Source organism: Salvia splendens, chromosome 4 (assembly GCF_004379255.2).
Source record: "Salvia splendens isolate huo1 chromosome 4, SspV2, whole genome shotgun sequence".
Classification (NCBI taxonomy): Eukaryota; Viridiplantae; Streptophyta; class Magnoliopsida; order Lamiales; family Lamiaceae; genus Salvia; species Salvia splendens.
Window position 1 is genome coordinate 10,409,548 of NC_056035.1, and position 22,198 is coordinate 10,431,745.

The following is a 22,198-nucleotide window of genomic DNA, read 5'->3' on the forward strand; positions in this document are numbered from 1 at the left end:
CGAATAAGAATACTACTACTAATAAGAAGACTTAAAAAATTTGAAAAAATACTACTCCGTACAACTAATTATTTGTCTTACTGTATAAGTATTTTACAAATATATTTATGTTTAGGCCATCCACAGTGGGGCGGACGATAGCTCGCCCGATGCATCGGGCGAACTATCATCCGCCACTGTGGCTCCGCGGACGACGGACGATGCGTCGTCCGCGCCCTACGCTTAGTCCGCGGACGATGCAACACGTTTTTGTTTTTATTGTTTTTTTTTTTAAATTCGAAATTTGTCTATTCAAACCTCGATTGTCATTCTATTTTTCATACGAACATTTCTCGCATCTCTCATCTCTCACGTTTCTCCATCTCTCACAAACCAAAATAAACCATGACGACGATCGGAGTTCCTCGGAGGACGGTAGTTCGACCTTGACTCAAGCCTTAAATGCAGTCGTGCACGACGCAATGGCGGAATGCTTAGCCATAATGCAACGCGAGGAGGCGGAGGCGGCAGCGGCGGTGGCGGCGGCACCAGTGCTGACATGTTCGACGAGTACCTCCACGTCGGGAATACAACAGGCCGCGAGTGCCTGAAGAGATTTTGTAGGGGAGTTGTGGAGGCCTACAACGACACATATTTGCGAAAGCCGACAGCTGTAGATTGCCATGGCCTAATGAGAATGCACGAGACGGCGCACGACTTTCCTGGGGATGCTAGGGAGCATCGACTGTATGCGCTGGGCGTGGAAGAATTGTCCAACGGCGTGGAGAGGCCAATTCACTAGTGGATACAAGGGCAGCCACCCGACGATGATCCTCGAAGTCGTCGCTGACCATCGACTCTGGATCTGGCATGCTTACTTCGGTGTGGCCAGGTTGAACAACGACATCAACGTCCTCAACTCATCCACCCTCTTCACCGAGCAATGCAACGGCAACGACCCGGCCATCGAGTTCACCGCCAACAGGCGCCAATACCACATGGGGTACTACTTGGCCGATGACATATACCCAAGGCTGCCTATTTTTCTGAAGACGATCAGCTGCCCAATTTGTGAGAAGAGAGTTTTATTTGCGCAAAAGCAGGAGGCGGCGCGGAAGGATGTGGAGCGGGCATTTGGTGTGCTCCAAGCACGGTGGGCAATAGTGAAAGGGCCGGGCCGTCTCTGGTTCAAGGAAGTCCTCGCCGATGTCATGTATGCGTGCATAATCTTGCACAACATGATAGTCGAACATGAAGGTGGGAGCATCACCGATTGGGTCGATGACGAAAGTGCATCTAGCTCCTCCAGCACGACGACCGAGCCTCCCGCTCAAGGATTACCGACGGGCTTCAATGAGGTTCTATCTAGACATGCCTCAATGCGCAACCAACACGACCATGCGCAGCTCATGAACGACATGGTTGAAGAAGTGTGGGCCCGTAACCGCCGTCGCTGAGTTTGCGTATTTTTTTTGTAATCCGTATTGTAATGTATTAATTTTATAAATGAAATGAAGGTTTTCCCCAATTTTTGTAGTTATTTAAGTATTCAAATAGAAGAAAATGCTTAGGGAGCGCCTTAAGGCGCCCCACTGCAGGTGGAAGGGCAGGAGGATAAAATGCTAACGTGGCGGTGCATAGGGCGGGCTTTAGGGTATCAACTATGGGACCGCCGTGGCTATAGCCCCAGCAGGGGCGATCTCGGGGCGCCTTATAGTGGAGGCGACGTCTGCCCCGGGGCGGATGAAAAAAGAGGGGGCGGATGGTCATGCGGCGAGGGAGGGGTGAGGACGCGCCGGTCCGGGGCGGACGCGGCGAATAGGCGCGCCAGCTTATAGTGGGGCGGTGCCCGGCACGCCGGTCCAGGGTGAATTTATTTTTTTATTCAATTTAATTTACCTATAAATACACCACATTCCATTCATTATTTTCACATCATTCCAACTCTTCATCACTCAAACTTTCTCTCACTAGAATTTGTGGACTGAAATGGACAATTGTGGAATGACGCGTGGAAGTCTCTAATTCAAGAGGTGCAACACCAGGCGTCCCAGGAGGATGCGGCGCGCGCGGCGGAGGCCGCGATCCCTCGGGCGATTGCTCATCGGCGGACCATCTAACGAGACCATAGCGGAGCGCACCAGCGTGTAATGGCGGACTACTTAGTGGATAACCCCTGTTATCCACGATTCCGCAAGCAATTCAGAATGTCGCAACGGCTCTTCAACCATATAGCGACTAATTTGGCGGAGCGTTACCGGTGCTTCACCCTCCAGCGTGATTGCGCTGGCCGGATCGGGCTGTCTACGCATCAGAAGTGCACCTCTGCAATCCGGCAGCTTACCTACGCTGGACCAGCCGATATGTTCGATGAATACCTATAGATGGGTGAGACGACTAGCCTAACGATGCTTAGGCGGTTTTGTAAGGGGATCCGGGAAATATTCGGTGGGGAGTTCCTACGATAGCCTACCCTTGATGAGTGTCAGAGACTGTTGGATATGCACGGTTCGATCCACGGGTTCCCATGAATGTTAGGAAGCATCGATTGCATGCATTGGGAGTGGAGGAACTGCCCGGTGGCCTGGAAAGGCCAGTTCACAACTGGATTCAAAAGCAAACATCCATCGATGATTCTGGAAGCCGTTGCTGACTATCGTTTGTAGATCTGGCATGCGTATTTCGGTGTGGCAGGTTCGAACAACGACATCAATGTTCTTCAATCATCGCCGCTCTTCAACGATGAGTGCCGGGGGGAGGGTCCAGAAATCAGCTTCGTAGCCAACGGCACGCAGTACAGTAGGAGATACTATTTGGCAGATGAGATATATCCTCGGTGGCCCGTATTCGTCAAGACAATTCGCCAACCGATTGGACCGAAGAAACAATATTTTGCGCGCAAACAAGACGGTGCTAGGAAGGATGTTGAGCGGGCTTTTGGTGTCCTCCAATCGCGATTGGCCATTATACGGTGCCCGGCACGAGTTTGGCACGAAGATGATGTCGCGAATATTATGTTAACATGTACTATCATATTGCATAATATGATAATAGAAGATGAAGGATTTGCGGCAGAGCGCTGGGCACCGGAAGAGGGCGCAAGTACAAGTCACGGTGTTGCCTCCGTGCCGATCCAGATGAGCGTACCACGGAGCAATGAATATTTGATCCAACGTTTCACTGATATGCGCAGGACCACATCACATACCACACTCCGGACCGATTTGATTGAAGAAGTTTGGGCACGTAGGGGAGGCGGCGCAGTGTGAACACCTTTGTGATTTTCAATAGATTAAATTTTCGTTGTATAATTTTTCCTGTACTTTAATACGACGAAAATTTAGTGTTTAATTTTAATTTCTTCACGTATAGCCGTTTTCTTCTAAGTACGTATAGTCCGATAAATTTAAATTTATAATTGAATTAACATAAATGAAAAAAGCTTGGGACTATTGGAAGTGTCCACCATAGTGGCGGAAATAAATTTTTGGGGCTGTGGATAAAAAAGGGGGTGGGGCTATTGGAGTGTCCGCCTTATAGTGGACCCTCTTAGGGCGCCCCACTATGGATGCTCTTAAGAGCACAGTTGTGCGCCCGACCCTACTTTTTCTGCCTGCTCTTAGGCAAGAGCACAACACCCACAACTGTGCTCTTCCGCAAGGACGAGCACAAGGGTCCTACCATTCTATTATTCAATTTAAATAAAAGCATTTCCATAATATTAAAATTCATTAAAAAAGCTGAAATAATATTACAAATTATAAATAAAATAAAAAAGATATAATTAAAATCCTAAAAAATAAAAATTACATAATTAAAATCCTAAAAATTACATAATTACATAATTAAAATACTAAAAATTAAAAATTATATAATTAAAGCTAAAAATATCCCTGTGGAAGACTATTCATCTGGCGGCACTACCCCCAATTGTTTTGGACGCCCAATATCATGGCCTCGTGCGATTGAAGTTGCGCGGGGGTCATAGTTGACCTATCGACCATATTGAGTTGGGCCAAAATCCCCCACAACTAGTTGGTGGGGTGTGGAGGTGGCGCATAGGGCACGGAAACGGGAGCGGGTTCGGGAGCATCGCCGGATGGAGTCGCGGCGCAACTGCGGTTGGCGTTGGGAACCGCTCGGGCCGGCGTCGGGGCTACCCTAGTTTGCTCTGGCGAGTTGGCTAACCACGTCTTCGGAGCCGTCGTCTGATAGGGATACCGACCTTGACCATTTGGAGGAGCCGCTAGAGGAGGATGGTACGCCTCCCCTATACTTCGGATGCGACCGCGTCTCCTGCCAAATGTTGAGGTACTTGAACGGCTTGTAGTTCATGGATTGGTAGGTGTTCATCGCAGCAGTGATGACGTCAACCTCGCTCCGGCCGCTCCCCGCCGACCGCTCTTCCTGGAGGTAATACCCCTGGAACTTTTGGATTTCTTCGTTGGCTCGGTAGATGGCGTTGCGCACCATACTCTCGTTGCGCTCGATTGTTCCCGCCGGGCGGTTTTCATTGTACCGACGACAAATGCACCACCAATAGTGATCGCCGGATTGGTTCGTGCCAACCTCCGGATATTCGGAGATTGACAAGAACGCCTTGAACAATTGCTCCATCTCCGCCGGAGTGTACGGTGTGCGGACACCGCGAGTATGATGAGTCGGAGTTTGGGAGGGGGCGGTCGACCTCGCTCTAGGCTCGGGTGTCCACCCGTATAGCCCTCCGGGGGCATCTTGGTCGTCGATCGGGTAAGGCCGGTAGCCACCCGGAACTCCCGAACTTTGGGTTTGAGGAGGGGCCGAAAATTCCGTTTCCGGACTAGGAAACGGTTGTGAACCGAACCACTCGGGGTTCCAACCGTGGGAGCCCGAGGGTGATCGCCGTCGCCGGGCATTGTTATGTTGTAGGAGTGGAAGAAAGATTGAGAATGAAGATGAGATAATGTAGATGAGAATGGAAATGAGAGAATGTAGATGAGAATTGTGTAGTGTGTGTTAATTTTTTGGTGTGAAAGTGAGGGTATTTATAGATGAAAATGTATTTTTGGAGGAAAAAATTTAAAAAAAATTAAAAGTGGGTAGAAAACGGTAGAAAATGGATTTTTTTTGGGAAGTGGGAAAATATTTTTTTAATCATTTTTTTAATTAAAAATCGATTTTTAAAAAAATATTTCAAATGCACCGTTGCTCAATCAGCGCCGGCCACGTCACCTACTCGCTGGCACGGACGTGTTCGATGCATCGAGTAGCGCCGTGCCAGCGGCGTGAGCGCAGCAGCGGACGACGTCTCCGTGGCGCTGGCACGGACGGACGAACGCCGTCCTGCTCACCGCTGCAAATGCTCTAAGTAAAAATTGGAGTATAAAATAGTGGAACCGCCGCACGCCGGAACGCAACTGCGTAGCTATGATCTTAGATTGACAAATTAAGTTCTACTACTAATTTCCAGATTTGAATGTAATACACTAGTAGTAGTATCCAAAAGTAATTGACAAATCTCAATCACTCTCAATTACTTCGAGCATCCTATGCATGTCTCTCAATTGCGACTTTCCTAAATCACCCCCACATCATAAGTCAACTTTCACGAAAACGAATGCTGTCGCCGACCTGCAAACCCATTTCCGTCATTTTCCCTAATGACCCGACTTATCTCTCACGCCCCACTCCTAACAAAGTTCCAGTCACTACCTTTGCAAACAGGAACCCCCAGCGCATGTTAGCTGCCTCCCACAATCATTACGCCTGCTCCAAACCCATGCATTTACCCCCCCTCCCCCCCTGCTTAATTGGATCTGCAGCTCTACTTCCACCGATACATACCACCTCCTATATCTATCCCCCCCGATCCGTGACTGCCATTTCGTCATCCTCTCTCGCTACACAGCTTCTGTAACTCATCATATGTCATATTATCGGAATCTTCGCCCGGTCGATCTCCGGTTCGGTGCGGCGGAGCTCCGGCAATCCGAAACTTGCTATTCCCAGGATCAGAGTCGATTCTCGTAGGGTCAGTGATCGAAGCATGAATCCTCTGTGCTGCATTGCGCCGGTGTCGGTCGAAAAGGATCCGGCTGTGGTGAAGTCCCAAACCCTAAGTCAGGAGCTCGTGGTTGATGGAAACTGCTGCGACGAGAGTTTAAGTTTCAACAACAACAGCAATGTGATTCTGCAGCCGGTGAGTTTCAACTCGAGGATGAGTTTGTCCACCAATGGCGGAGGCGATCTACTGTCTGAAAAGTGCGACGAAAGTGACGAGATCAAGAGTGTAGCTGGCATTTTGTATAAATGGGTGAATTACGGGAAGGGATGGAGGGAGAGGTGGTTCGTGTTGGAGGATGGGGTGCTCTCGTATTATAAGGTGCACGGGCCGGATAAGATTGCCGTGGGTTCGGTCCGGGAGAAGGGGGCGAGGGTGATTGGCCAGGAAAGTTGGAGATATATGAGGAAGGGTAGTAGTGGAAATGGGAATGGGAACGGGAGTGGAACCGGGACCGGAAATGCTCTTGGGTCGGGGAAGCAGTGGAAGCCATTTGGGGAGATACATTTGAAGGTCGGTTCGTTTCTTTTGTGTTTTGTATAATTGCTATTTCGTCTTGTCGTAGCATCTTATGTTTGGCTCTTATGGTAAAGAGGCAATGCCATCCGAACCTGGTGCACATTTTAGCTGTGAAGTATATTAGGTGGGGTTCAATACCCTAACCTGCATTTGGGAACAGCTTGTTGCTATTCTATAGGATTGTAGAGGGATGTGGATTAATTGTTTACTCAAACCTATAGATTAGCTGGTTGGTTAAGAGAAGGACTAAAATGTGGTCACAAAAATACTTTGGCAATTTACAGTTAATGCTAATGGATGCACCGATGCTAAGGAGGAAAATTGAAATTTTGTTGATAGATTCTGTAATCTTGCTCTATCTGCTTCAATAATTTTCGGAATAACACACGGGGACAAATTAATTTGTGCTGGCTTTTGATAGAAGTTATGGGAATAATCTAGGTCTTAAGAATTGCTACTCGGCTGTCGGCTGTGCCAATTTCAATCTTACGCTCTTAATCTTTTCGATTCCAATATATGTTTGTGGTTCCCTAATACACTAATGCAACATCATTCACTTATCTCAAGTATGCATATACTGAAACAGAATTTTGAGCTGGGAGATAACAATAATCATTTGGTCTGTCATCTTAGTAATGCAAATTGCCAGGAGATTGGCAGCAGTAGAGCTGAATAGAACTTTTTTTGGTTCTCAGAGTTGTTGCTTTCTAAGATTATTCTGATGTGAACTTTTCATATGAAGATATTTGAATCCTTTTGAAGGCACTAAGTGTAAATCTTTAAAGCTGCCATAATATTTCAGTGCACATTTTTTACCTCGAGCACCAAAAAATATGTTGAACAGGTCTCTTCTGTTCGTGCCAGCAAGTCAGACGACAGAAGACTTTCAATATTCACAGGAACAAAAACTCTTCACTTGCGTTGTCAATCCAAAGAGGACAGGGCTTCATGGATTGAGGTTCTTCTGGCTGCTAAAGATAAATTCCCCAGGCTATTGACAAGCAATGACTTGGCACCTTCTGAAGATTTTGTTATTACAACAGAGAAGTTAAGATCACGGCTAGTTGAGGAGGGCATTAATGAGACTATAATAAAGGATTGTGAGTCTATAATGCTGGATGAATTTACTGAGGTGCAGCATCAATTGAAGAGTCTTCAACTTAAGCACATGTTGCTGCTTGACACATTAAGAAGACTGGAGGTTTACACTTCATCCTTTTTTCTTCTGAATGAATTCTGCTTAGATTTGAGACTGTAAAATTTTCCATGCTAGTCATTGGGTTCAACTCTAGTTTTCTGTATATAATATCTATAATATTTGTCAAAGGCACTCTATTGTATGAATATTATATGCGTTCTGAATCTGAAAAACACTAGAAGTGGGGATTGGAGAGTACTATAGGGAAATTATTCCTTTAAACCAAGACGTGTTTCTTATCATTCCTAATCCTTGTCTCCAGTGCCATTATACCGATAATTTTTCTCCCTTTCTTCCTCGTTAGAACTCTGTCATCTAAGGATTTTGACTAATTATTTTGTTGTGCAGACAGAGAAGATTGAACTGGAAAAAACTGTAGTCGATGAAACAAAGGGCAGAGACTCTTTCGGTGGACAAGGGAATAGAAGATTCAGCGGTCTGTTTATTTTTCTTGCTTACATCATTGTTTAAGAAAACGACACTGAACACTCAAATGATAGTCTTTACTCAGTATTGAATGTACTTAATCTTGTCTTTAATCTCTTGCAGATTTCTATTCAGTTATGTCTGAGGGCAGTGCAAGTGACTCAGAGGCAGATAATGAGAGTCGATACGGAGTAGACATTGAAACAGATGATGATGATGGTATCTTTTTTGACACAAATGACTTTTTATTCGCTGAGTCTCTAAGAAGTGCTTCCTATCGTAGCAGAGATAATCCAATATACATTCACAGCCCCTGGGGTGAAAAAGATGCTTCCTTTTCTGGTCATTTAAGAGAAGCTGGTACTGGAGTAAAGGGAATTGAGTTTCCCTACGTCAAAAGAAGGGCTAGTTTACCAGAACCAAAGGAGAAAGAGAAGCCAGTTGGTCTATGGTCGATCATTAAGGATAACATTGGCAAGGATTTGTCCGGTGTTTGTCTTCCTGTGTACTTTAATGAGCCTCTGTCCTCACTGCAGAAATGCTTTGAAGATTTGGAGTACTCATATCTTGTTGACGAAGCACTGAAATGGGGGAAACAGGTCAGATCTTTACATGTTCTTACTTCTATTTGAACTCTTTTTTTTGTGTGGGGGATCTGGGAGATTATCGTTTCAAACATTTCTTAGAAGGATTACCTAGTTACTGTGTGTTACTCACTTATTAATATATTGGGACAAAATTTTCAATTGCAGTCTATGTATTAAGTTGTGTCCTGGACCAACTTAATAACTTCCAATTATTGGGCCTTTTTTTAATGATTTGCAACCTTATGCAGACTATTTTGTTGATTTTCTTTGTCATGTTAAATGTTTCAAAACCATTAACTGGTAGGCAGCATTTTACATCTCCTGGTATATTAAATCGCTCAGGGTGCATAACTAATGCAAGTACTTCTGTTTTTCTGGATGTGTATAACTACCACATAATGAATATAGACATTCAATTGGAATTGAAATAAGAATGAGAGCTCAGTCTAGACTCTAGCAAGACTGTTAGTTATAGAAAATCTATTTGGGGAAGTGGTGAAAGGGCTGAGGATGGGTACTCCCAGCTCTAAGAGATTCTGTTGCATGACCTTTCAGTTACTCTCGAAATCGGCTCTGAACTGGTAATATTTGTGAATATGATGCCTGATCCCTTAATTTAATATGAAAATTGTGCTTTGTGGAATTAAGTAACTGGAAGTTCTTTATTGTTCTCAATAAGTATCTCAAGATATTTAACATTTGAGAAGCAACTAATTAACAAATTACACCAATCCAAGTCAGTTAATTATCTTTACTTTATGACGGTTGAACTTGCTGTTGAATGCTTCACAAACCTGCCGAGTAATGTGTGAGGACCTTTGCATCTTGTATCCTGCACCTTTTTTGTTGAGCTTTCCAGTCATATTATTATCTAGTTCCTGTATTTGATCACACTAGACTTGTTTTGTTTGAGCTACCATTCAATTTTTCCGAAAGGTAAATGCCTTGACTTAAATTGAAGTTGCACTGTGCTTCTGCAGGAAAATGATTTAATGAGAATTCTGAACGTAGCAGCTTTTGCAGTGTCTGGTTATGCATCAACAGAAGGCCGGCAATGCAAACCTTTCAATCCTCTCCTTGGGGAAACCTATGAAGCTGACTATCCGGATAAGGGTCTACGATTTTTTTCTGAAAAGGTTACTCTTCTGTAGTCAAGAAACTCCCTGTATATATTTTCATTTTCTCTTTATTTTTCTAGATTTCTGCTATTCTGATTGCCTTACAAGTTGGCTGAGTTGCATTTTTCTTTGTAATAATCTGATAAACAATTAAGAGTCCTGTATTTGGAGTTTCAGGTTAGTCATCATCCAATGGTTGTTGCCTGTCATTGTGAGGGCAGAGGGTGGAAATTTTGGGCAGATTCTAACCTCAAAGGGAAGTTCTGGGGTCGTTCCATCCAGCTTGACCCTGTGGGAGTTCTTACCCTTCAGTTTGAAGATGGAGAGACATTTCAGTGGAGCAAGGTCACTACTTCTATATATAACATTATAATTGGTAAAATCTATTGTGATCACTACGGCACCATGCGCATAAAAGGCAGTGGTACTTACTCTTGCAAACTCAAATTCAAGGAACAGTCTATTATAGACCGGAACCCACATCAGGTGATTTGCTGATCTTCGAACCAATTAAGATAAGTTTAGAAGCCAAATCATTGGTTCCCATTTCCACAACTAGTTGCAAATTGCAATAGGAGTAACAAATGAATACTTAGATTCTAGAAGGGCGAAGACCTGAATTTACCATATATTGATGAACATTGGTGCTAATATCATCTCAACCTTCTTGCTTAACAATATGGCCGAATTCATTTCATTATGTGTTGGGTCTATATTTTTTACCAATTTTTTTTCTTCTCTATTTTTTGTTAAAATATAGGTTCATGGAATTGTGCAAGACAATAGGACTGGGGAGAAATTTGCGGTTTTAATAGGGAAGTGGGATGAAGCAATGTATTATGTGATGGGAGATCCAAGCACAAAACCAAAAGGATATGACCCTATGACTGAAGCTGTTTTGCTTTGGGAAAGAGATAAGTCTGTTACCAAGACAAGATATAATCTCACACCATTTGCGATATCCTTAAACGAATTGACACCTGGTTTGCGGGACAAGCTGCCACCAACAGACTCAAGACTGAGACCCGACCAGAGGCATTTGGAGAATGGAGAATATGAGGTGGCAAATGCTGAGAAGCTGAGGCTCGAACAGTTGCAGAGACAGGTGCTTACATGTTTGTTCTGGCATTATTGGACATGTACTCCTTTTCATGCAAGAAACTGTCTGGCAAATAATTGTACTTTATGGTGACGCATGTTGCTTTTTTTGCATTTGTTCTCTTTGCTGATCTGTTGGAAAAGTGATTCTTTTACAGTATTTATGTCTGCCTTGCTTTTATTTGTCTCTTTTTCCTATGTGAGATCCAAGGAAAGCGCTGGGAGCTTGCCTTTAGTCATAAATCTACTTTTGTGGTGTGAAGTCATACACTCGTACATATATTAAGCTTTTGTAGATCTGATGCCAGAGTTTTCGGTGCAGGCAAGGAAGTTGCAGGAGAGAGGGTGGCAACCAAGATGGTTCGGGAAGGATGAAGATGGTTGTTACCGATACATGGGAGGATACTGGGAAGCTAGGGAGAAACACGAGTGGGACGGGATCCCTGATATATTTGGGCAGCCGTGTGATTTACCAGCCGAGGAGGTAGCTTGCTCCTCAGCCTTTAACTTATAAATTTTGAATATCTATCAAGGCAGATGGGGAATCGGTTTATCCTAGCAACATCATCAGCAGTAAGCCCCATTCATTTCTGTAAATGAGGGAAAAAAAAGTGTTAATGTGTACGTAATACTACAATGTTTGTACCCTATTGTTACAATCATCATATTATTGGAACTCAATTGGGTATTTCGGAATTAGTTAGAGAAGTTATTTCATGGAGTATCATTTTTTACTAATTCTAATTCATTTATTTTCATCTTTCCAACCCAGTCTCGTTGGTTAGTGTAACAACACACAGAGATATACTCTCATGCATTACTTTCTGGGACAAAATTTTCATTTTCCATATGTACGAGTGAAGTAATTATGTTTGCGTATAAAATATGAGGCCTCCATATTACTACTATTTCTACATAATAAAATTACATTTTGTCTATATACTAGTAGTATTTTAGTTAGTATGTACTTATAGAAATAAAGAGATTATTTGCATACAAAATTTTATTTCAAATAACCTAGAAATCGAACAAAATGGTGGGACTATGAGACGCACAACAAAGCAGATATGAGATATGGTTCTACCTCTCTCCAAAAAGAACAGACATCGTTGATAACTTAACTTAACCAAAGTTCAAATATCTACAAAGACTACAATCCGCCATCTCCTTGTTTTGAAGGCAAAGCATGGGATTTCAAATATTGCCCAGAAATTCTGTATTTTCAACTGTAAAAAATGGGTCTTTTCCAAACACCTACCAGGTCTTTCTCTTTATCCCCCTTCTGCATTGCGTATCTGCTTTCTTGTCAGATTGTAGATGTAATTTTGTGAAGCTTGATTCTTAATTTTAACGAATGTGATGTAATTTTGGGAAGCTTCATTCTTAATTTTACCGCAATGCGTGCTGAGTATAATGACTGATATAGAACAAGTGAAACCGCTTTAATCTGAAACCTTTTCATTATGTTTGAAACGTTCTTCAGCAATTTGGGTTCCTTGTCAAACATAGTTCCCAGGTTATCGTTCCCTCATAAGAAACTGAAATAACTCAATAATGTCTGTGTGTGTGTGTGTGAGAGAGAGAGAGAGAGAGAGAGAGAGAGAGAGAGAGAGTTGAGGCGGAGGGGAAGGGGGATAAGTGCACCAATTGAGTTGCAAGATTCAAGCTTTTAACATCCAACCTCAAGCCATCAGCTATTTTCAAGCTTTGAATACGTGGGGATGTGTTGTGTATGTGTGGATTAGTTTTTGTGGCCTAATCTTTATCACTTTTGCCTTCATCTTTTCAGGGAGTATTGAAGCATTATCTGGTTAATGATGAATCGGTGTTAAAATTATTTGACAGAAGGTGGGCCTTGAGCTGCCCTGATGCCAAAATCAACCAGATAATGACTTCTAGCCGAAAGGGACATGAATCAATGATTTCTGAAACCATTTCCTATCAAAATATCATCCCACCATGCCTTGGCGAAGGCATGTTTGGAAAGAAGAACGATTCTTCATCATTCTATGTGGTGAGGGATGACTTGTTGCATCCTCTGGTAAATGGTAACAAATCAAGGAAATTAGACGCCCTGCTTCCCGTTCTTGAAGATAATGCTGCGACTGATGTGGTGAGCTTGTGTCAGCACTCCATCTCACTGTGTCAAAACTTGGTCTAGATCATTGGTGCTGATAAAATTCACTGTCAAATTTGTTGGTCTCGTGATCGCATTTCGAAAAACTTGCTTTGCAATCCTAATTACGTGAAAGAATGAATAAAATTTTAGGAAAGTTATGCATGATGAGTTGTGTCGTTCCCTCCATCAGCTGTCCTTTGCTCTTTGAACTTCTGTAAAATGTCCAATGTTATTAACTTTCAGTTTACGTGTAAACATAAGCTGGAGCCGCCCTCGCACTTTCCTATCTATGCATGCCTTTAATATAATTGGAACATTTCTAGGTTACCTGTGGAGGCTGCCAAAGTGCACATGCTGCTGCAGTTGGTATATTTCAAAAGGAAAAGTTTGTGTGTTTTACACTTGGATTCCTTCAATGTAGATCAATGTGGTTATAATGCCGCTTTAACCATTTGTTCCAATGTAATGCAGCCGTGTCTTGTTCAGAGAGAGGACTGAAGGCACACATACTTCTTCGAGGTGAAGAGCCTGAAACTCTAACTGGTTACAATCTTGTCTCTAAACTGTATGGCGATGTGGTTTATGTTCCAAGATCCGTATATGCAAAAAGAGAAGAAATGCTTGCAAAGCATGCGGAGTCGATTGTAGGCGCTGGTGGATCTATTATGTGGCCTAACGATGTTATGGAGGCTTCTTTCAAACCATATGAATCGAGGGTACACAACTTTCCACGAGCAGATCCTATTAACTGTCCCGAAAAACCTAAGAAAGTTGCTATTATAAATGAAGGGGCAGGAGATGCAATAGCCTTGCTAGGTATGGAAGCGTCTGTAGTTGACATTGTGATTCCTTTCTTCATAGAGAATATCAGAAGCAACTTTTCTTCTCAATTAGAAATCTTGTATGTTATGGTGCTCATAAGGCTTATGATCAGGTTTCAGGCCGGTATCCTATCAAAAATGCGTAGAGGAAGGATGTTATATGTTTTGTTTATATGTTCAATTAAAATAAAAGATGCGAAAACATATTGAAGCCTAATCTAGTTAGGAGTATCTTCCAATATATATGGTGAATAGATCCAAATTCCCATCCCTGCATTTGCCTGTGTTTTGTAGATCCATTTATACTTTCTTGTGCATATCAGATGCTTTACTAAGAAGTGGTTAACCTGTTTTTCCTATCAGGTGTTATGCGACTGGTAAAATACTTATCACAGAAACATTTGTTTGGCAAAGAGCAGACCATGAAAATCGTTGTAGATGCTGGCACCGGGACAACAGCTGTTGGTTTGGCTCTCGGGGCTCTATCTTTAGGGTATTCTTTACGATGATGTGATATTTTCGACTAATCCAAGCATTTCTTTGGTTTACTTGAGCTATATCACCAGCTTATTGATTTGAACTTGCAAAATAAGGCTTCCTTGGGAGGTGAGTGCGGTGATGCTGGCTGACAAAATCGAGGGATACAAAAGAAAGGAGCAGAGTTTGATATCTGAATTTCTTAGAGGCTATACATCATCTCCTCATCAGGTGTTAGCTCCATCTGAAGGAGGAAATGGTGGAATCGTGCAATGGGTAGACCGCCGTGCTCCTAGAAAGTAAATGATAAGTTGATCATTGTTAACATATATAGATAACATAGTAGAGTATCATCAAGGTTCTGTCATTGCACTTATACACTACTCCATCTTGTGTTGAAAATGATGATTGAACCCTTTCAGGTTCGGCAATATACTAAAAGGCGAAGTTGAGGAATGTCGAAGGATAGCACAAGAGACCGGTGTCCTGGTGGACCCAATATACACTCTGGCTGCTTGGGATCTTGCAACTCAGCTCAGCCAGGCCGAATTGGGGGTACAAGATGCCAAAATCGTTATGCTGCACACTGGAGGGACACTGGGAATGTTTGGACTCGCGCAACGGTATAAGTCTTGCTTCTGAATGAATGCCTGAAGAACAATGCCAATTCAAACCATACAGATTTTTAGTAGAAAGGTTATTACTACTATAATTTTGAGAAATATAGTTATTATAAATTTACTATATTTAGTTTTATTATTTTGTGTTTCTGCCTGACGTCCGTGAAAGCAAAGAAGCTAACAAAAAATGTCATAAAGGATAGTCCTTTATTTTGTTTGCATCTTTCTTTTTGAAACAAATTTGATCGTATAAGGAGTAAGGCCATCCACAACGCTGTTCCTATACCGTTCCTAAACCGTTCCTTAAACCACTATTTGAGGGCCTCACTGTACTTTTTTACTCCATTCCTTAACTAAGGAACGGAACCTGCAACCCTCGTTCCTTAACCGTTCCTTAACCGTTCCTTAAATTACTATTCATTCAATTTCATTTTTTTTTAATTTCAACTCAATTCAATTAAAAAAACAAACACATTTTATTAAAAAACACACAACATTAAAACAAAGTTACAACTTAAACTTAAAATAGAGTTGATTTGAGATGAAAATTGGGGTGGAAATAGAGAGAAATAGATGTGTGTTTGTGATTGAAATGAGTATGAAATAGGAGTATTTATAGAGTAAATAAATAAATAATAAAAAAAAAACAAACGGCTATAAAATTAACGGTCTCATTACCGTTAATAAAAAAAAATTTTATTTTTTTTTTATTAAATTCGAATTTTTTTTAAAAAAAATGAATTATTGCGTCATCGGGACGAAGCCCACTCGCGGGGCAGCGAGTGGGCTTCACGCGTCGAATGGGAGTCCGCCACGTCGCCTCGGCGCGTGGCGGAACGTTTCGTTCCGCGTTCCGGAGGAACGAAACGCGGCACGGCATGGGAACGGTGGCGGCACGGAATGGCGACGGAACGCACGCTGCAACGCGTGCCGCCGCGAAACCGTTCCTCCGGAACGGCATAGGAACGGCGACGGCACCGCGTTGCGGGTGCTCTAATAAGTGATTTTGTGCTTTTCTCTCATGTCTGAATGTATCTTCAAAGTGGAGATCTCGATTATGCACCGTACGGTACGGTGATTGACTCTATTTGAGTTTGAATCGTAAATTAACAAAATTATTGCAATCAATTGGTACGTTCTAATTACTGCTTTTCAAATAAGTTACTAATACTTTTTGAGTGAGCATCACAATTTATTCTTATATAAAGCATGGAAATCCGAATCAATTATTTCAAGATTGGTTTTAATATACGAAGGAAGCCATCGAAAGTTGCAAGTTTAGGAGTTAAGATGAAATTTTGGTATTTCACAAATCTAAGTAATTCGACCATACACATAATATATGATTTGCCAATCAGCTAAGTTGGTTAACCCCAAAACCACACCAAACATCAAAGCATGATTGTTTAATAATCTTGGAAGTAAGAAAAGTAGAGGTATGACCGCATCGGTTTCACCCCTCGAAAATAAAAAATTTATGCATGGGCATTCTTGGCCACGGTGAAGCTAAAACAAGATTAATTAATTTAAGAAACCAAACTCAAAACTATACTAGTACTAAAAATACAAGCATATATATATATATATATATATATGTCCTTCACCACACAAGCATGACTCCCGAGATTGAGTTGAGCAAACCATAGGTAGCTTAGTGGAGAGCATGTAGTAATAGGTGGTGGTGGTGGCAGCAGCATCCCTGGTAACAAGGGAGGCAAATAAGGATGGTTGTTTTTGTTTTTTATTCATCTTTTTTTTCATTGGGCTTTGTTTCTAATGCCATTAGTTATGGGGTAAAATGCGACTATTGTTGTTTGCTTCTTTTATCACTTAAAACAGAGATGATTGTGTTTGTGGGCTCCCTTCATGTTTTAATTCATGCTAAAACCATGTGATTTATATCTCTATTTTAAATAATCGAATGTTCGACATTTCATTGTTAAAAAATTAGATATTTGACAGAACAATTCTAAATATAATACCGGCCGTTGGAGTGATGATTTATAACATTGATTCAGAATAGAAAAAAAGTTAGTCCGTACATGAAAATAGAGTTTTATGCAGGTGGAATTAATTGCATCATATCACTAACATGGTATGATTTTTAAGACTGGTCACAAAGATTTAGTCCTTTTCAAGGATAGAGTAGTTTTGGTAAGTTCATGACAATGATTTCTGTCATTAGTTCAGGATTGAATCGCTAAATTATGAATAACTGTAAAAAACTAGGAAAAGAAACAAAGTAACATGCACACCTCGTTTCTTAGTTTCATTTCACCAACCACTCATGGTTGAGTCCCAAAATTTACGCCAAACTATATTATTCATGTCTCACCAACATTTCAAATTTCAGCACAATACCATCAGCTCATCCACACAAATTTAACTGCAACTATACCTTTTAAACATCATTTTTTTAAATTAATCTCCTATTAGTATTTTTTTTAAAAATTGTAATATTTGCAAATAAAATTAATTATTAAATTTTAAAAGAGGGAACATATTTTTGGCTAGCAAACTTTGTCAATGTACCAATTTTGGTCCGTAACATGAAAATTTCTTATGAGGTCCATGAACTTCGATTTAATATAATTTCATTAAAATATGGAAAGAATATCATGTTTGGTCCGCGAATTTTTCCAAATGGAGTATCATTTTTGGTTTGAGCTTTAATTCATTCTCGGCTTTGACCCAGTGAGCCATTCTCCCTCATTCTCTCATGCACTTCAACACAATAATCTCACTTCCTCTTTCATGGAGTTTGGTTGCCAAGCTTAAATCCTTAACTCTTGATCACAATTCCCTCTCTAGAAAAATCCTTAATTCTTTAACAAGATTGCTTTTTCTCAAGGAGTTGTATTTGAGTCGCAACAAATTTAAAGGAAACATTGATGAAAAAGACTATTTAGCCAAAACAGTCATAGTACAACAAACTTTGTTGGTAGTGGAATATAGAGTGGATTATGGTGCACATCACATTTAGATATATATATATATAGAGAGAGAATAAGATCGATTGTGAAAAAGGCTATGGTGTTATTGAGCAGGCATATCATATCACCAAGGAATGTTGATTTTAAACTTAACAATGCAACCATCTTAAAACAGGGGGTGGATGGGAATACAGCAGACATACCTTTCACATACTTTTCACTCGTCAGAATATATAAATACTCCTGTTTACTTCTTACTCCATTATTATTTGTGCTTCAAATGGGCAACATAACTTCATTAAATATTACTCCCTCCATTCCTCCTTATTGGAGCACATTTTTTTAGCACAAATATTAATAATAGTGTGTTAAGCGGAAAATTGATAAAGTAAGATATATGACGAGAGAGTTAAGTAAACGAGAGTGTTAACTTTTACCAAAAATAGAAATGACTCAATTATTTTAGAACTTTTCAAAATGAAAAAATGACTCAATTAATAAGTAACGAAAAATATATTACTTCTATTTAAGACATATAACATCACCACTGGATTGCAAATAATCAAACAGCAATACAGAGAGTCATTAAATAGTTAAATATTCTCCATATACTACAATTCGGTTCAACAAGTACTCTTTCCAGTAGCCAAACTCCCCATAATTACGTGATGTAATTTTTTAATTAACCTAAAATTATGTAGTACTCCGTAGTACAAAATAATCTTGTAAATGCTGGAGATCTGGGCGTGAGAAGTTGGTTTTATGAAGATAAATATTTAACTTTTTTTGGACGAGAAATTTGATTTTCATGATTATGTGGATTGGTTGTTATAATTCAGCGTTTTATCTTTATATAAAATACAAAAGCATACATTAATCAAAATATAATCATGAGATAAAATAGAGGTGTTATAGCATAAAGATTTATATCAAATCAAACAATCATTTCCCTGAAATGGATTTCATATGTATTAACGCTGCAAATTGTCATTTTTTTGACAAAATAGGCTATGTTGATTATAACATTTCGTTGTCAAATTGACTACAAAGCTAAACAACCTAATGAGTTTAAAATTCGGATATACTGGAAAAAATTGAAGCCATTTAATGCGATTTATTTTATAGTTTCAGTATCTTAAACAAAATCAGTTTCTGCTGCAGATCACGTTATTTTTTTTTTATTTCTATTTCGATGCCAAAGTTGAGTGGTGTTAAAAACGACTTAACGAGGATGTACGATCATAGGTGGAAAATCAATTTTCATAAAATAAAATATGGTAAATAATTCACGTGAGACTCCCCAACCACGGTTTATATATCTGATTCCTAAGTTTGGTCTCGTCCTGTATTTGGATTTTTCAGATTGAGCTTTTTTTTAAAAATCGTACTATTAATTTTTAAAAGCACTAAAATAAAAGGTTGAGTAGAAGTAAGTTTTAAAATCATGGAAAGGGAATTGTTAATTTAAAATTGGTGCTCTTTATACTTCTTCAGAAAAGTAAAATGGTCGCTTTGACAACAATTTGAAAAAATGAATGTTAGTAGTAGGCCATACTACCGTACAATTTTGTATGTCCTATATTTTAAAATGAATTGAAAATAGTAACATTAAAGTAGACAAATAGATATGTTGTCTAAGTATTGAATTCATGTCGTTCAAAATATTAAACAAAATACCGAAAAAGTACAATTCCTCATTTAATTGTTTAAAATACTAAATATAATACCGAAAAAGTACAATCATATGAGTATGAAAATTAAAATAGGTCAATGGAACACGACCTAATATTTTAGGGCATCGAACATGAATCTTTTCTCATTAGAAAGTGTACAATTATGAAATTCTACAATTCTTTTCATGACTAATTTTTATATTAAAAAAAAGGTGAAGAGGTATGCGTAAGGGAAGGACATAAATTGGACGACAAGAGCATGCAAAGCAACAAAGACAAACTTGGAATTTGGTTTTATATAATTATTTATAATTAATTAAGATTGGCAAATGCATCGGAAACCTCATGTTATGGTCTCTCTATCTGGTCAATATAATCTCCGGTGCACGTGCACCACTATTTAATTACTAGAATTATACACTAGTTTAACAAAATTAAACTAATCTAATTATCTTCCAGTTTTGTCAGAATGGTCAGTATGACTATTTTATTTCTTCCGTTGAATTAAAGTAGGCAGCAGGCAGGAGTATGCTTTATGTTCTGATTTAATTATATTTTTGTAGGGGGAAAAATCTTTAAAAAGTAACCTTCCCAAAAAGGGGAAAGTGGATTCACGTTGAAAACAAACTACTTTTGGAAATGTGACAAAGAGTCATGAACTATTTATGGCATCAAAAATCGACTTTACAGGTTATATTAGATGTGTTTTTAGGATATGGAATTTTTGTTAATAGTATAGTAGATATGTGAAACTGTGGTTGGGAGACAAGTATCATTACCCGATTATGAAGGCCACCTCAATTCTCTAAGAATGAATTCAGATTGAAATTCTAAAATTTGGGTAATATCTTCATTTATACAGTGGAAATCAAACACATAAAAAATTTAAATATTTTTATGAATTGTCCCGTCACATAATGCTGCCACATCTGACCAATTTTGTTGTGGGAAATATGCTGTAAATTCATGGTTTGACAGTCTCACCTCTCTCTCTCTCTCTCTCTACACACTTTCTTTAAATGATCAGTGACAAATGAGATGACAAAAAGCTATAAAAAGATTATTGCCTCAGTTTGTACCTTGGACTTGAGGCTCCAGAAATATAACATAAAATTATCATATTCGATTTCACATTAATGAAGTACTCCAAAAGAATACTACTTGCTTTTTACAAGATCATAGTTTTTGAATTTAGCTATTATCCTTGTGATGCTCTTACCCTATGACTTAAATAGTAATTTAGCTGTGCTTGTTTTGTTTTTTTTAAAGCTTTGCTGGAAAAGGTAGTGCTGTATTTATTTTGTGATTGCCAATGTCTGATGCTTTTGTTATGCAAATGAAGTATGGATTTCTATCTTGTTTTTATTCTACCGTACTCGGATCAGAAAGTTTTCGCAAAAATGAATATTGTTCATACTCAATTTCTAAAAATCTCAAAATGAAAACAAGTTTTCGCAAAAATGAATGTTATTCATACTCAATTTCTAATAATCTCAAAATGAAAGAAGTTTTCTTGAATGAGTTGCTCCTATAAGATTAACGATAAATTATTATTTGCATGTTACTTTAATTTCATGTCAAAAGTTTTCTATTTGGAGTAAAAAGACAAAAAAAAGAGGCGATTTGACGTATAATCTTTTAATAGAAAACCAAAACTTATTGCACAATCATCTTTAAAGAAGGTCTTATTATCGAACTTAACATAACTCATTGAGCATTCACAGTTTGTCCTTATTTAAGGTATTTACTTCTTCATGATGGTTGTGCTTCCTTTTGTAGTATTTCCTTTTGTTTAGACAAAAATTATTTTGAGAAAGAAATGATAATAAGATAGAATTGAAAAGATATATACGAGGTACTACAAAGAAAAGCAAAGATTTTGAAAATTGTTGTTGAATTTAGTAGAAAAGAAAAATAAAATGTACTGTATTTGGATAAGGAAGAAAACTTCCCTCAAAAAATTCCTAAACCCTAGCTTCGTCTCTCCATAGATTCCTAACTTCATCGCTGATAGAATCAATATGAGATATTGAAGATATCGACGTTTTTTTATTGTGTTTGAATAGTTACTTCTGACGAAATTTGGAATTTTTTGTCGACGACTTCTCGGTTTTTTATCCCTCCCGTGGTGAGAAAACCGTAAATTACATGTTGATAATAAAGCCTGCTTCAAATACCTAACATCTAAATCCCTAAAGATCTTATAGACCAAAGACCTTACACAAAATCTCAACTCTACCGAATTTTATTGATATATATGTTAATCTTCCTTATTTGGAACAAAAGCTATTCATCCCCCTTAATATTAATAGCCAAGTCTAAATTCATTTATATCATTATCAATTAAACGAATGTCAAAGCACAAGAAAAATTAAAATAACAACATAGCTAGGCATTGCAGTCAAATAATATTACATATATAGACATGTAAATCAAAGTATCAAATCCATAGAATTCCATTAAAACTTAGTTCATCATGTTCCAAACAAAAGTAATACACTTGAAAGAAACACATAGAAAAAACTAAGTAAAAAACACCCTTGGTGATAGAATCTTGATTGGGGAGTCCACCTTCTTCGTTGGGATGAAT

The 22,198-nt window shown here is 39.4% G+C and overlaps 2 protein-coding genes across 5 annotated transcripts; both read left to right on the forward strand.

Moving 5' to 3' along the window:
* Positions 1-5,741: 5,741 nt before the first annotated feature.
* LOC121798500 (oxysterol-binding protein-related protein 1D-like) lies at positions 5,742-11,677 on the forward strand. The gene is made up of 8 exons (XM_042197537.1): positions 5,742-6,532; positions 7,383-7,739; positions 8,085-8,172; positions 8,286-8,761; positions 9,730-9,885; positions 10,045-10,353; positions 10,628-10,972; positions 11,288-11,677. Exons 1-8 carry the CDS (start codon positions 6,005-6,007, stop codon positions 11,477-11,479), a joined length of 2,451 nt encoding a protein of 816 aa, XP_042053471.1. The 5' UTR covers positions 5,742-6,004; the 3' UTR covers positions 11,480-11,677.
* A 348-nt stretch (positions 11,678-12,025) lies between these two features.
* Positions 12,026-15,150, forward strand: LOC121800439 (D-cysteine desulfhydrase 2, mitochondrial-like). Of its 4 annotated transcripts, none has more exons than XM_042200011.1 (7): positions 12,026-12,226; positions 12,755-13,078; positions 13,408-13,450; positions 13,556-13,900; positions 14,269-14,398; positions 14,499-14,681; positions 14,805-15,150. In XM_042200011.1, exons 1-7 carry the CDS (start codon positions 12,152-12,154, stop codon positions 15,022-15,024), a joined length of 1,320 nt encoding a protein of 439 aa, XP_042055945.1. In that variant the 5' UTR covers positions 12,026-12,151; the 3' UTR covers positions 15,025-15,150. The 4 variants fall into 4 exon arrangements, with proteins under 4 accessions (XP_042055945.1, XP_042055949.1, XP_042055947.1 ...); XM_042200015.1 differs by having other exon boundaries at positions 14,499-14,658; positions 14,805-14,967; XM_042200013.1 differs by having other exon boundaries at positions 14,825-14,957.
* Positions 15,151-22,198: the final 7,048 nt, after the last annotated feature.